The sequence below is a fragment of the Anser cygnoides genome, chromosome 2 (genome assembly GCF_040182565.1).
Source record: "Anser cygnoides isolate HZ-2024a breed goose chromosome 2, Taihu_goose_T2T_genome, whole genome shotgun sequence".
Classification (NCBI taxonomy): Eukaryota; Metazoa; Chordata; class Aves; order Anseriformes; family Anatidae; genus Anser; species Anser cygnoides.
The window spans coordinates 109,331,673-109,345,615 of record NC_089874.1 but is presented as its reverse complement, the minus strand read 5'-3'; the positions used below and the strand labels follow the sequence as shown (position 1 = coordinate 109,345,615).

Sequence of the window (13,943 nt, the reverse complement as noted above, 5' to 3'; positions counted from 1 at the left end):
AGTGGTGTGGCTGACATGCAGGGGGGCAGGGATGCCATCCAGAGGGACCTGGACAGGCTGGAGAGGGGCATGTGCGAACCTCATGGAGTTCAACAAGGCCAAGGGCAAGGTCCTGCACCTGGGCCAGGGCAATCCCAAGCACAAATACAGGCTAGGTGGAGAGTGGGTTGAGAGCAGCCCTGAGGAGAAGGACCGGGGGGCGTTGGTTGATGAGAAGCTCAACATGAGCTGGCAGCGTGTCCTTGCAGCCCAGAAAGCCAGCTGTATCCTGGGCTGCATCAAAAGCAGCGTGGCCAGCAGGGCGAGGGAGGGGATTCTCCACCTCTGCTCTGCCCTTGTGAGACCACACCTGGAGCTCCGCATTCAGCTCTGGGGCCCCCAGCACAAGAAGGACATGGACCTACTGGAGCAAGTTCAGAGGAGGGCCACAAGGATGATCAGAGGGCTGGAGCACCTCTCCTATGAAGACAGGCTGAGGGAGGTGGGGTTGTTCAGCCTGGAGAAGAGAAGGCTCCACGGAGACCTTACAGCAGCCGTCCAGTACATAAAGGGGGCCTACAGGAAAGCTGGGGAGGGACTCTTTGTCAGGGAGTGGAGTGATAGAAAAAGGGGAATGGCTTTAAGTTAAAAGAGGGGAGATTTAGTTTAGACATAGGGAAGAAATGCTTCACGCAGAGGGTGTGGTGAGGCCCTGGCACAGGCTGCCCAGAGAAGCTGTGGATGCCCCATCCCTGGAGGTGCTCAAGGCCAGGCTGGATGGGGCTTTGGGCAGCCTGGTCTGGTGGGAGGTGTCCCTGCCCATGGCAGGGGGTTGGAACCGGGTGGTGTTTAAGGTCCTTTCCAACCCAACCATTGTGTGGTTCTGAAATGACTTGTGTAAAATGAACATAATGCTGTTTGAAAATTCAGTGGATTAAGGTAATGATCAAAATTCACTCAATTCAGCGAAGAAGCGTGGTGCTTCTAATTGATTTTTCTACATCCAGTCTAAAAGACAGTCTCTCAGCAGTGGGTTGAAAAGCGACACCGTCTGAATTAAGCATGCGGTGCTTCGTGCAGCATATGCGCTCTTTGTTGCTTCCTCTACATATTAAGCAGGGTTGTGCAGTGTAGCCAGGCTTTGTCTCTACCAAAGCGTACTGTGCGGTAGCACATGGCTTTCAGCGGACAAACTGGCAGACACAAATCGTGAGATGCTCGCACGGGGGCACACCTGTCCTGGTTTCCATGTAACTGGCTTGGGTAAGAAAGGTGTCGGTGCACATGCAGTGGCATTGGCCACTGTGTCTGCCTGTGTGTGCGTGAGCTGAGGGTGTTCCCAGGGCTTCCACAGAGCTGCTGGCAGGGGCCTCGAGGTGCTCTTGCACCGCTGCTGCTGTTGTTTGTGCCAGGCGAATTACTGTTGTCGCAGATATGCCAGTGTGTTATTGCGTATTTCTGGTGTATAGGCATGTCCCAGGCTTGTTACCAAGGTTCAAGGCAAAGCAAAGTGTCTGTTATACTTGCTGTTTACACTTGTCATTTGCAGTATTTTTTAAAAAAAAAGGGCGGGGGGTTGAATTTAGACTCTGGGCCATAGGTTTTTGAATTGGGTGACAGAACTGAGCAAGCGGAGTTCTGGCCTGGCTAGAAAACTGGGTTCTGGTTCTCCATAGTGTGATCCATCCTATTCAGGCTGTAGGTGCTCTAGAAAGGATATCAGAAATGCTTAAAACTGAAATCACAGAATATCCCGAGCTGGAAGGGACCCACAAGGACCATTGAGTCCAACTCCTGGCTCCACACAGGACCACCCAAAAATCAGGCCACATCCGAGCACCTTGTCCAAATGCTTCTTGAACTCCAGCAGCTCTGTGCTGTGACCGCTGCCCTGGGGAGCCTGTGCCAGTGCCCGACCACCCTCTGGGTGCAGACCCTTTCCCTAACCCCCAGCCTGACCCTCCCCTGTCCCAGCCCCATGCCGTTCCCTCGGGTCCTGTCGCTGTCCCCAGAGAGCAGAGCTCAGCGCCTGCCCCTCCGCTCCCCTCGTGAGGGAGCTGCAGGCCGCCATGAGGCCTCCCCTCAGCCCCATCTGCTCTGGGCTGAGCAATAAAAGGGACCTCAACTGCTCCTCATACATCTTCCCCTCCAGACCCTTCACCATCTTTGTAGCCCTCCTTTGGACACTCTCTAACAGCCTTATATCTCTCTTACACTGTGACACCCAAACTGCACACAGCACTCAAGGTGAGGCTGCAGCAGAGCAGAGCAGGACAATCCCTTCCCCCAACTGGCTAGCCGTGCTGTGCCAGGACATGGTTGGCCCTTTTGGCTGCCAGGGCACACTGACACATGTTCACCTTACCATCAACCAGAACCCCCAGATCCCTTTCTGTAGGACTGCTCTCCAGCCTCTCGTTCCCCAGTCTGCATGTTGGCCAGTCTGCCAGGGTTGCCCCATCCCAGGTGCAGAATCCAGCACTTGCTCTTGTTGAACTTCGTATTGTTGGCGATTGCCCAGCCTCTAATTTGTCAAGATCTCTCTGCAAGGCGCCTCTACCCTCAATGGAGTCAATTGCTCCTCCCAATTTAATGTTGTTCTCAAATGTATTTAGTATACCTTCAAGTCCTACATTGAAGTCATTTATGAAAACATTGAAGAAAACTGTCCCTAAAATGGAGCCCTGTGGAACCCCACTAGAGACTGGCAGCCAGCCTGATGTAACCTCATTTACTGTAACCCTTTGAGCTGGACCTGTCAGCCAGTTGTTCGCCCACCACATTATGTTTCTGTCTAGCTGTATGCTGGACATTCTGTCCTGAAGGGTACCATGAGAAACAGCATTGAAAGCTTTGCTGAAATCCTTACAGATTATATCAGCTGCCTTCCCTTGGTCAACTAGGTGGGTGACCTTGTCATAAAAGCAAATTAAGTTCATTAGACAGGACTTGCCCCTCGTGAACCTATGTTGGCTGTGACCAATGACCGCATTGTATTTCAGGTTTTTTTCAGTAACTCCCAGAATAATCTTCTCTATAGTTTTACCAGGCACTGAAGTGGGACTGACAGGCCTGTAATTACCTCAGTCTTCTTTCTTGCCCTTCCTGCAAATTGGAACAACGTTTGCCACCTTCCACTCAACTGGGACCTCTCCGGATTCCCTAGACCATTGAAAAATAATTGAGAGGTCTCGCAATGACACGAGCCGGATCTCTGAGGACCCTGGGATGAATCCCATTGGGCCCCATGGACTTAAATGCATGCAGCTGGAGCAGCAAGTCCATAAAGTATTTGATGCCAAATCCGTCAGCTTCTAATCTGCCTTTTTTTTTTTTTCACTGTTGATTAGAACTTGCTTTTTAAGTAGCATTTTTAGTACATTCAGTTCAACCAGCCAGGGGGGTTGTTTTTGCTTTTGTTTTTTTTCAGACTGACTCCACTAAACGAACTTCTGTCTTCAAGCTGGCTGAGCTGAGGGAGTGGAGTGTGAGTGAATGATACCAGTAGTTGAAATCTGTGTGACAAACGGAATTGTCCTTAAACAAACTTGGTCCAGCACCTGATGAAAGTATAAAAATTAGAATTAATTCTCTAGATCATCAGTAGCTGTATGACTTGCTGCAGACCTGTGGTGACCAGGGATTAATTAGCTCTTAAAAAGACATGTCAGAAAATGTGAATTGTATAAAACTGAGAGCAAACAAAACCTGGGGTAATAGAAATTATATTTGTATTTTTAATAGAAATTGTTTATAGAAGTTGTTTAAAAAAATAAAAGTAAGCTGCACACCTTTTACTGTATTTTCCTCCCTTTCTCTTTTGTGGTAAAACTAGAAATTCCTGTTCTGTTGCACAAGTCTTAGTGCTGGCACAAGTGGGAATTTGGGGATATGGACAGGAGAAAGAGGGGCAGGATTGTCATACCAGGGATAGTTCTAAAGCCAATCTAAGTAATAATGTGGTGGGGTTTTTTCGAGAAGCATAGGAAGGTTTGATACGTTTGCAGGACAGTTTGTATTATCCAAGTCAGCTCTCAGTAGTTGAGCCTTTATATTTGGGCTGAAAAGCAACTGGTTGGGTTTCTTTGGCTGGTGTTTAAAAATCTAAAAAGCACTAACCAAATCCTTCAAGCTATTTCTGAGAATTAAGCTAGCAGGGAAGAAAATCCCTTTTCTGTAATGAAAAAATATTTCAGTAATCGGGATAACCTTGTTAATGCTATTTGTATTTTAAAGGTGATATCTAAGTCTGTCAGGAGATGGTCTCCCAAATTTCCTTGCTTGTGGGTGGACCGTACTTCTCAGAAGCCCTAAGTAGGACTGAATGTGGAAGAAACAGAAGGTAGGAAGGGAAAACCTAGGCAACAGCGAGCAGCCAAGTGAGATTAGATGAAGCACTGGGTGTGGAGAGGAGGAATGGTGAAACCGAAGTTGTGTGGGTCTAGGTGCTGAACACCTGGGTGGTGGAAGGAGGTTGTGAGAGAGAAGAGGGCCAGGGCTGGTGGTGGAGGAACTGGGCTGCATGAGATGCACAGCAGGAGAAGGAATGGAGATAGTAAAGGAGAGGGATTGAGCCTGGAAGCTGTGGGGCTAGGCCATGGAATGGGAAACTAGTACACTGGACTTGAGCTACATTAGGGGCATATTGGGATTGGGTTACTCTGGCAGCAAGACCATGGGAAATGGGAGCAGGCTTTGCAGAAGGGTTAGGCTAGAAAGTCCCAGGCAGCGGACCAGCACTTTCCCAAGAAGTTTGAAAAAAGAACTTATTCTCTGGGTGGGCAGTAGGAGTTGCAGTGCAGGTGTGTGACTAGTCAGGGTATTCTGCAAAAGTCTGGCCTGGTTACAGTGCCCATCAGCCTCATGAATCTGAGTCCAGGCCTTCCTGAAGCTTTAATTAGTGCCAGGTATGGAGAGTGAATGACTCACGAGGGTTACTTCATGCTGTTTGTGTGATTACTCTGACTAGGGAAATTTTAAACTTGCTTTACTGGTCTACTTGATGCACTTCGCTTTCTCTTCCCATGATCACGTTGCCCTGTTCAACCAAGAAAGGGGTGCTGTTGGCGCACCTGGGGTCTGGTCGGCAGATAAAAGAGGCGGCCTCTGATGTCGGTTTGCTATTTGACTGCATGGCAGCATGGCAGTTTAAAAAGTGGGAGAGCATAAGCAGTGTTTTGCATTAAGCTTTTCAATACATTGTAAAAATGCATCTTTTTTTTTTTCCTGAAGGCAACTTTAACTGCTGTGTTTTATTACAGTAATAAAACTTCAGAGTGATTTCAGTAAAACATAAGCGGTGCATCAGGTTTAAGCTAGTAAAAACTTTGTTCTTTGCCTAAGTTGTTGCTGTAGTTGACAGATGTCAGCAAATACAAGATGATTAATTTTGGGCTTACTAAGCTATGTCGTCTTAGAAGGCCCACGGTTTTAATGGCTGCCCACGTTTTTGCAGAAGACGCTAGGTGCAGAACCTAGGCACATCTTGGGTGTTGTGTAGTCGCAGTAAGTAACTTGCTTCGAGCTCTCTTCTCATCTCCCAGTCATCTTTTCTAACCATCCGTCGTACCAGAGTACCACTCACAGTTTCTAAAGTGCTCTGACATGCTTAGACCACAGCTGGTAGCTGTTGTCCATTCCTCTGCCGTCTCACTACTTTCCAAAGTGGAGCTATGCTTATTACTAGGGTGATTTCACCCCCGAGCAGTGTGCCTCCTGTCTTTGAGTAACATCACTTCTTCGCGTGTGGCCAGGTGTTTTGGGCTGAAGACCAGGGCTGATGAACACCGCTGTATTCTGGACCCTGCTCTTGCGTAGTTAAGACAGCAGGGTTCTCACCGCCAAGTGAGCGTTCCCACTGCCTCCGTCCTCTGATCACTGACTTGCTGGGGCTATTTTCAGTGGGACATCCAGATTTTCAGTGTGTGGCAGAGTGGGATGACCTGGGGACATCCGCCACGCTTCAGACGTGGTCTTGCGAAATTCTTGCAGCAAAATTCCCGGTGTCTTTTACTCTGCTCAGCAGTTTTACGAAGCAGCATCTGTGCGTGCAATCACCTGCTTCAATTTGCTTCAGCTGCTGCAATTGGTTACAAGGCACGAAGTCACAACACAGGCTCAGTGCAAAACAGAAATAATGGAGCCTTTTGTACTGAATGAAAGAGAGCTGTGAGTTTGGTCTTTTAGGCTGGGCCTCTTTAATGTGTTGGTGCCAATTTTTGTGACACGCTGTAATAAGCGAGATCTATTGAAGTCGCCTGTCATGTCTCTCTGTCTTTGTTTTTCTGTGGCTTTGCCAAACCTCAGCTGTTTAACATTGATTTTCTTTCTTCTTAGACACATAGCTCAGGCTGAGTTTTTAGAGAAGAGTTCAGGTATTTTCAAAAATGAGGAAAATACATTTTTTTTTTTTGCTTGTTTTAGTTCTGCAAGCATCTTCCTCTTCCCAACCCACATTCCTGTATTTGGTGTACGGTCTTGAAAGATGGTAGCGACAGCTAAGGAGTGTTTGTGTTAAGGATATGCCTTCTGCCCCCCCTTGTTTAAATCTCTTTCAATTTACTCTTTTCTGGGGGGATAGAGGAAAGGTCAAAATGCTGCATACGTTCAGTAAAAGCTCTTTATTTTTCACACTCAGTTATTCTGAATGTTCAACTCCATGTTGGGCAGGAAGACTTTCCCTGAAACTGCGTTTGGGAAGTACTGAAGAGAATAGGTAGGTCTGAGCAGGCACTGGAACTGGGAGAAATGCTTTGCTGCTGCCACGTAACAATTTTCTTGGCTCTTCTGGAGGAAGAATCAAAAGTCAAGCAAGCAGGAGCTGGTGGGACTCGAGGAGCCTGCTGTTGGCAGGGAGGCGAGGAAGGCAATTATTTCTTGCGGTACTAGGGAGAGGGGCTGAAGGCCAGTGGGAGGAGTGGGGACAAGGTGAGAAGATAGGTAGATAATTACGAGGAAACAAGCGACTGCAGCAGAGAACATCATCTCAGAGGAAGCAGAAACTGATGGCTAATCAGGGAGAAAGGAGATGGAGAACTGCATCTGGAAGCAAGCAGCGTGCAGCTGGAGAGGAGGAACCGACTGGATAAAGAACAAGGGAGGGGCAAACATGAGCCTGAGCAAGGAGTGGGTCACAGAGGCCGAAGCATGTTGTGTGTGACCTGCTGAGGATGAAAAAGAAATCAGGCTGGAACTGTGGCAGTACTAGCAGCGGGCGGTAAAGAAAACAAAGCTCGAAATTACAGGGAAAATGCAGAGAACGAAGTGCAGTTTGGGGGATGAAGCTGTACCACAGACCTAAGGTGGTCAGAGGGGGTTGGGTGCCTTCCTGGCACCGTGGCTTCAGAGGACTGATGCAGTAACAGACCGGGAAGAAAGGGTCACGGCGGAGAGAGGAGTTGGCAGGAGAAGGGTCCTGCTGGGGGGATCGGTGATTTTTCAGTCACGCCATCTCTTGCTGTCAGCAAATATCCGTGAAAGCCAGAGGAAGGGTGCAGAGCTGTGCGGCAGCACTGCGTTAACATCCATTAGCACAAGTGGAAGAGATTTCCGGGGTAGGCCTACGGCCCTGATTCTGCTGATAAGCCTTGATGGGACGGGATTGGAAGTTGCACATGTGGAAGAGTAGTGCTTTCTTAAAGCTGTAAAATAAAGAATATGACCCACAAGTGCTTTGTAATTTGTTGTATTTACAAATACTCATCATCATCTGTATTTTTTCTTAGTGTCTCTACTTTAGCTAGAATGAAGAATGAACAATATAAAAGATCTCATGAATATTTTGTTTCCCTTCCTAATCCTGTGTCTCGCTGTGCCCTATTCAAATCCTTATCTGAGTAGCTGTTATTTCCATAACCACTCTGTGAGTGATCTCCTGCAGTGAGCTATTTTGCTTCATCTGTAATTAATTTTTCTCTCTGCTCTGCATACAGAGAACTGAAGGATGAGGGTTTAAAAATTAAGGGTGAAAAAAAAAAAACAAACCAACCACCACCACTTAGCTGGACACATTTAAGATTATTAACCCAGCAAAACGCAATTTCGTGTTGTTTTCTGTGTTCTCCCAATCTGTAAATAAGACCCCAGGAGCTGAGCAGCTGAGTAAAACACTGCTCTAGGATGTTGTGTAACGTGCCGGAGGCTAGAGGCGAGGCACCGCTTTTCCAGGTTGCTCTTTACATCCTTCACGGGGACCTTATCCTTTCCCTCTTCGCACTTACCTGTCCTGCCCGCTCTAGACATAGACTGACTTGAAGATAAGGGGCATCCTATTCACTAAAAGAAATGATGTGTAGTATTTCTGATTTCATTCAGTGAGTTACTGTTGGTATGGTGTCTGCTGTTCAACAGCTTTTGGTAGGTTTTGGCAGGGCTGTTTGGGGGCTGTGGTTTTTTGGTGGATGACATAAAGAGAGGTGACACGTAGGAATTGTACGGCTCATTCCCGTACTCAGATGAGGTACGACCATGCTGCCAGTCTGTGCCACCAGTAGTAGTGAATGTGCTTCTATAATTGCAAATTTTGACCTTTTTTGGGTATCTCTAAGCCTAAAGCTTTAGGGACCTGGACGTTGAGTTCCTGCTTAGCCAGTAGGTATCTTTTGTTTCCCTGAATGAGGATTTCATAAAATACTGGATATCTGTGGTCGGTTGTCTAGCTTAGCAAAGTGTTGGCTACTTTTTTCTTCGTTGTGAACTACCTATCTGCGCTAAACAGCACGAGTATCAGCAGTGACTGCAGAGGCTAATGGCTAGGGCAGAAGCCAGAGCTATTACGTTTGGATGTGCTGCTGTCGTAACTAAAATACTCGTGGAGATAGGTCTGATGTGGCCTTGTGTGCAACCTTAACGCGCTTTAATTCTGTTTTCTGAGGCAGTGGCTCCACAGCCACCTCGATGGCTTTGTCAGTTGCCGTGACATTTGCATGGCTGCGTAGACAGCCTGGTTATGGCTTTAAAAATTATCGTTCTTCCTTCTGTTTGTCTTCCAGTAGATTTAAGCAGTCCTTCAAACAGCAACGCAGCAGCACAGACTTGAGATGGATTAAAGTTAGTGTCTGACCATGACTTGAGCTGTCCTCCAACTACATGGATGGAAATGTTTTTTGCTTTTTTCCCTGGGATTTGCTCTATTTTTCACAGAATCATAGAACATCCTGAGTCAGAAGGGACACACAAGGGTGACGGAGACCAACTCCTGTCTTTCCTTCCCTTGAAGGAAGGGGCCATATCTGAGGGGGACCATTGTAGGCACAAAGGGCCAAATTCAGAAAGCTGACTCTGGAGCTATGACGTTCCACGAGGTGTAGCTCTTCCCAAGGAATTTCTGAAATGTATTTATGTTAGGAAGACCTTTTTGCTTACAAGTTCCATTGCTAAAATTTATGTATTGCTCCTTCAGCAATTTTCATCTTAGTTTTTATTTTGCTACAACTCCCAAGCAAACAACATAACAGCATCTGGGGGCAGATGACCCAATATAACTTCTTCAAACTTGAAGTTGTGATTGCTGTAGATGATTAAAAAACTTGATTGTTCTTGTTCCACCTTCTTTACTTTGCATTAGCATGATCTGAAGATGGATTTGACTTCAAGACTCTTTTTTTCTGTCTTACTGCAACAGGCTAAGCAAGTTCTTATTTGCATCTTTAAAATATGCTTGGGAAAGACGAAAATGATCTTTGTGCAGCTGCAGTGCTCGCAAACACTCTGAGCTTCCAGACAATCCTATTTTACGTAACAAATTGAAAGTTAGCTGACTCTTTCATAATAAACATTAACAATCAGCATGCAAACTGCCTCTGAGTTCTGTAAGAGTTACTTCAAATGTAAAAACACGTACTTAATATGTAATGTTTTACATAGTATAAAGCAGGGGTGGCTGAAATAGCAGCTCTCTTACTCCTAATGGGCAGATTCTGCAAGCACTGAGCTTAGGACCTGCTGTTATATTACTGCCTCGTGACATCAGTTTCAGTGTTCGTTGTAAACAGCGTTGCTGTCTGTAATATTTTCAGGACAGAGTTCTAAACAAGGTGTTTGAAAACCATTGCTTAAAATTGTGATGTTTTTATTTTTTCCCTTGCTACAGGTGTGATGGACAGGTAGCAGAAGATTTCACTTTGATATCAGGGAATCAGAATGACCGAGTGCTTCCTGCCTCCCACTAGCAGCCCCAGTGAACACCGTCGGGTAGAACACAGTGGGGGTCTTGCTCGTACTCCCAGCTCTGAAGAAATCAGTCCTACAAAATTCCCTGGGTTGTACCGCACCGGTGAGCCTTCGCCACCTCATGACAGCTTGCATGAGCCTCCAGATATAGTATCTGATGATGAAAAGGAGCATGGGAAGAAGAAAGGAAAATTTAAGAAGAAAGAAAAAAGAAGTGAGTAGGCAACTTGTCTTATTTCATGCTTGCCATTTCTCTTTCTCTCTTTCTTTCTTTCTCAGAACTGCGTAGTATTCCCAGTGGTTTGCTGTTGTTTCTTTTTCCTTAAACCTGTTTAAGTGTGAAGGAATTGAACTTACTCAAACAGACTTTGTGCAATACCTGTTTCTCTTCCAAAAAATCCCCTAACCACATAAAGGATTGCATGAGCACAGGTGCCAAGCACGTGCCAGAATTACCAATAAACATGTTTATCCAACGTCTTTAACAACGTGTTAGTGATTGCCTGGCACGGGGTTCTTACCTCATTATCTGCTCCGATTCTAAGTCGAGGTTTTGGAGTGTATTTCGAAATACGTGCCATTTGAAATTTTAGCTGAAACACTAGCTAAAATAAAACAGTAAGTGTGACCTGAATTTTACACTTCTAACTTTGAAAGAGTCAGTTTTAAGAACTTTGACCTTCTTCCTTTGTGACGCCTGTATTCGGGGTTTACCATTGCATACCACCTCAAGTTTTCGTGAGCACACTGTACCACTGCTGGAGGAGTAATAAAATGGGTCCTCTTTTCTTCAGCTTCTTAGTTTAGTCTAATCACGTGGTGTCCTCCAGCATTACTTAGGTATTATGGCAGAATTCAAAAATGTGCAAGCCAGCACCGAATTAGGAACTGGCAGGGTAAGGGTTGAAAGAAAGTAAAAGACTATAGAAACTGTTCTTTTCAGTGTATCTGTATCCAAACTGGAAACTTTCATTTAAGGGAAATACCCCCACCCAACCACCCAGAATAACAGAAGAGAAATCTTGATTCCCAACTTTGGAGTGGTGTAGAAAATTTTGGAAACGTGAAATTGCTTTTTTTGCCTATAATTTTCCTACATATTCTGAAAGAACAAAGCACTTAGAAATACAGAGCTGACACTGAGCACTCTCAGTATCAGAAAGATCCTTACTTTCCAACCCTCTAAAACCCAAGTATCACAGCCTGAATTTCAGTGATTTATGTTTTTAAACAAAGTTTCAAAATAATATTCATGTTCTCCATTGCCTGTGTCTCAGAAGGCAGGAAGTTCTGGATGCCATTGTACCTTGCTACTTCTAAAAGTGCAGTTTGGAAGATCAAAAACAGCGAGCCAGCACGCAATATTCTGGCATGTTAGAATGAAGATAGTGACTATTTGTAACAAGCACGCACATATTTAAATAATAACTCTTTAAGAATTTGCTGCCACAACACTATAGATCAAACCAATTTCCAGGAATGCAGGAATTGTTGCTTCTGCCACAGTTTTGAAGGACTATTGTTACTAACTAATGGCTGTGTGCCTAAAGGATACTGTAACTCAAAAATGTGTTATTCTTTAGTTAAAACTAACAGTTCAAGTTGGTACTTAAGAAAACCAATACCTTATTTTTTTTTCTCTTGTAAATGACATTAACGTCATACTAATACTGAATTGGTGGTAGAAAAAAATCTGTATTAGTTGGATGGGTCTAAAATAAAGCCATTAGCTGTTTTTTTTTTCCTCTTCGCAAATCAACTTTCTTTTATAATTCTCAATGAGATGCCTCTAAATTTAGAATTGGTAGAGGTCAGCATTACACATAGCATGGGTTTCTTTGTGGTGTAATTCGGCGTGTCTCCTGGCTATAGTCAAACTGAAGGATGAAGAGGAAAAATGCTTCTTCAGCAAATAAATGCGGGTCTGTGCGCATTAGCAAAGTAACTGCTTTCTTCCACAAGAGATTATAACGCATTGTGTAGCTGATGTAAAGCATTTTTGAAGCTTTAAAGATGTGAAAAATCATCAAAACCACAAAAATGCAAGCTGCAGGAAGAATCAAATTATCTCTTGCAGCTGTAACATAAAATGCATTCAGCACATCTTAGCCCTATTGTACGCATATCATATAATTGCCAGTCAGATGCAAGAGTAAGTTAAATAGAAAGCTTTCTCTCATGCAGTCCAAACGTGGTCATTACTGTAAATATACTCTGAAGAGGCATTCTACTTATGTAATGGAACAAGGGCTCTTTACGGTTGCTTAACGTGGTTGATTTCAAGAATTCCCCTTCCAGCGCAGGCTCTTGTTGTTCCTTCCGTCCTTCGATTTTTTACTTTATTCCACCTTATTCTGTTGCATGTGCTCAGATTGTTTCTTTTCTCTGGCAGCTTTTCTTGCCCCCTGCTTTGATTTTTAGACAATACACAACCTGCTGTGGTCATGTAATTTGGGATTTAAACAAACACAATCAAACGTTTCATTGAGAAGTCAATGAATGTCAAAAGACAAGTGTTGATATTACATGATGACAGAGTGAATGTGTATTGAAATTAAAATATTACTGAATCAATGACATTGTCATCCAAACTCTTGAAACTGTATGCAAGTTTAATCCTGCAAAGATTTGGGGGTATTTTTTAATAGTTTTAATTGTAAATTACAGTAATGCTTTAAGAACAGGAGGGTATATGGAGAGAGAAGGACAAATATCCCATGGTTATTTGGTTTAGTTTTTCAGATAAATCTTACCTGCAGAAGTAAAGGACTCCTAGCTTCAGTAGTATTATGTATTGAAAAAAAAAATGGTATGCTTGCAAGGGATCACTATATGGATAATATAATGATTTGATATTTTTAATGGTAGTGGCAATAACCTAATAATACACAGCAATTATTCTGAGAAAAAATGCTAAAGATGTTTTGGAAAAGGTAAAAAAAAAAAAAAAAAATAATAATAATTAAATGTCATATTGGTTTTCATGTCCCTGTGATATTTATTCCCCACTCCTCTGTGATAGCCAGAGTGGAGGTCAGCTGTGGAGTGAGTTATTTTAGGTGACTTAAGGGGTTAAAATGAATTTTCTTTTTACAGGGATAGTTTTAATTTGGATCTATTTCCTGACTCAAAACAACCCTTGTGCATGCAAGAACTTGTGCTGTGGCAGCATGGGAGCAAAACCAGATTTTGTTTGAAGCAGTAATGGTTTATATGAGAGAGTGACCAGAATAACTGATGTTACAAAATAAATGGTTAACCTCCTTTCAGTAATCATGTGCTGATAAAGTCATAAAAGATGCAGTTCCTTACAAAAGATCATAAGAAATACTTATGAAGAAAAAGCTATTCCATCCATTAAAATTTCTGTAGGAGAGCAGTTTCAGAGAGTCTCTTGTGTATCTTACTCTGCTTGTACGTTTTACTTCTCAGATTGATACCACTGAGCAGGATGGGCTCAATATGGAGCTAGGATTTTTTTATTTGTAATAATTTTCTTTAAATAATTCTTCAGAAAATAGAGAATCAGTTGAACTGTAAACTAAACTGTCTTGTGAAGGGGTAACAGTATCTTCTGAATTTTTCAGGAAATCTTTTTGAAGTCTGAATCCCTAATCTGCTGGGGAAGATTTCCCATGTTTTTGGGGGATGTAGATGAGACCATAAATACTCCTGCTGCTAACTTGGGGACCTGCTCTGAACACTGTTTGGTCTCCAGCTGTGTGCTAACCTTTATCTTCTATCTTGTGTGGGGTTCAGGGAATCTGCAGCTCTTTCTGACGGGCACCAACAGC

At 44.1% G+C, this 13,943-nt stretch overlaps 1 protein-coding gene across 2 annotated transcripts in view; it reads left to right on the top strand.

Moving 5' to 3' along the window:
* Positions 1-13,943, top strand: part of RALBP1 (ralA binding protein 1) — a 34,551-nt gene that overhangs the window by 7,874 nt on the left and 12,734 nt on the right. For both annotated transcript variants that reach the window (XM_048077074.2, XM_048077075.2), the window contains exon 2: positions 10,070-10,363. In XM_048077074.2, coding sequence (XP_047933031.1) covers positions 10,120-10,363 — 244 coding nt within the window. In that variant the 5' untranslated portion in view covers positions 10,070-10,119. The remainder of the gene's footprint in view (positions 1-10,069; positions 10,364-13,943) is intronic.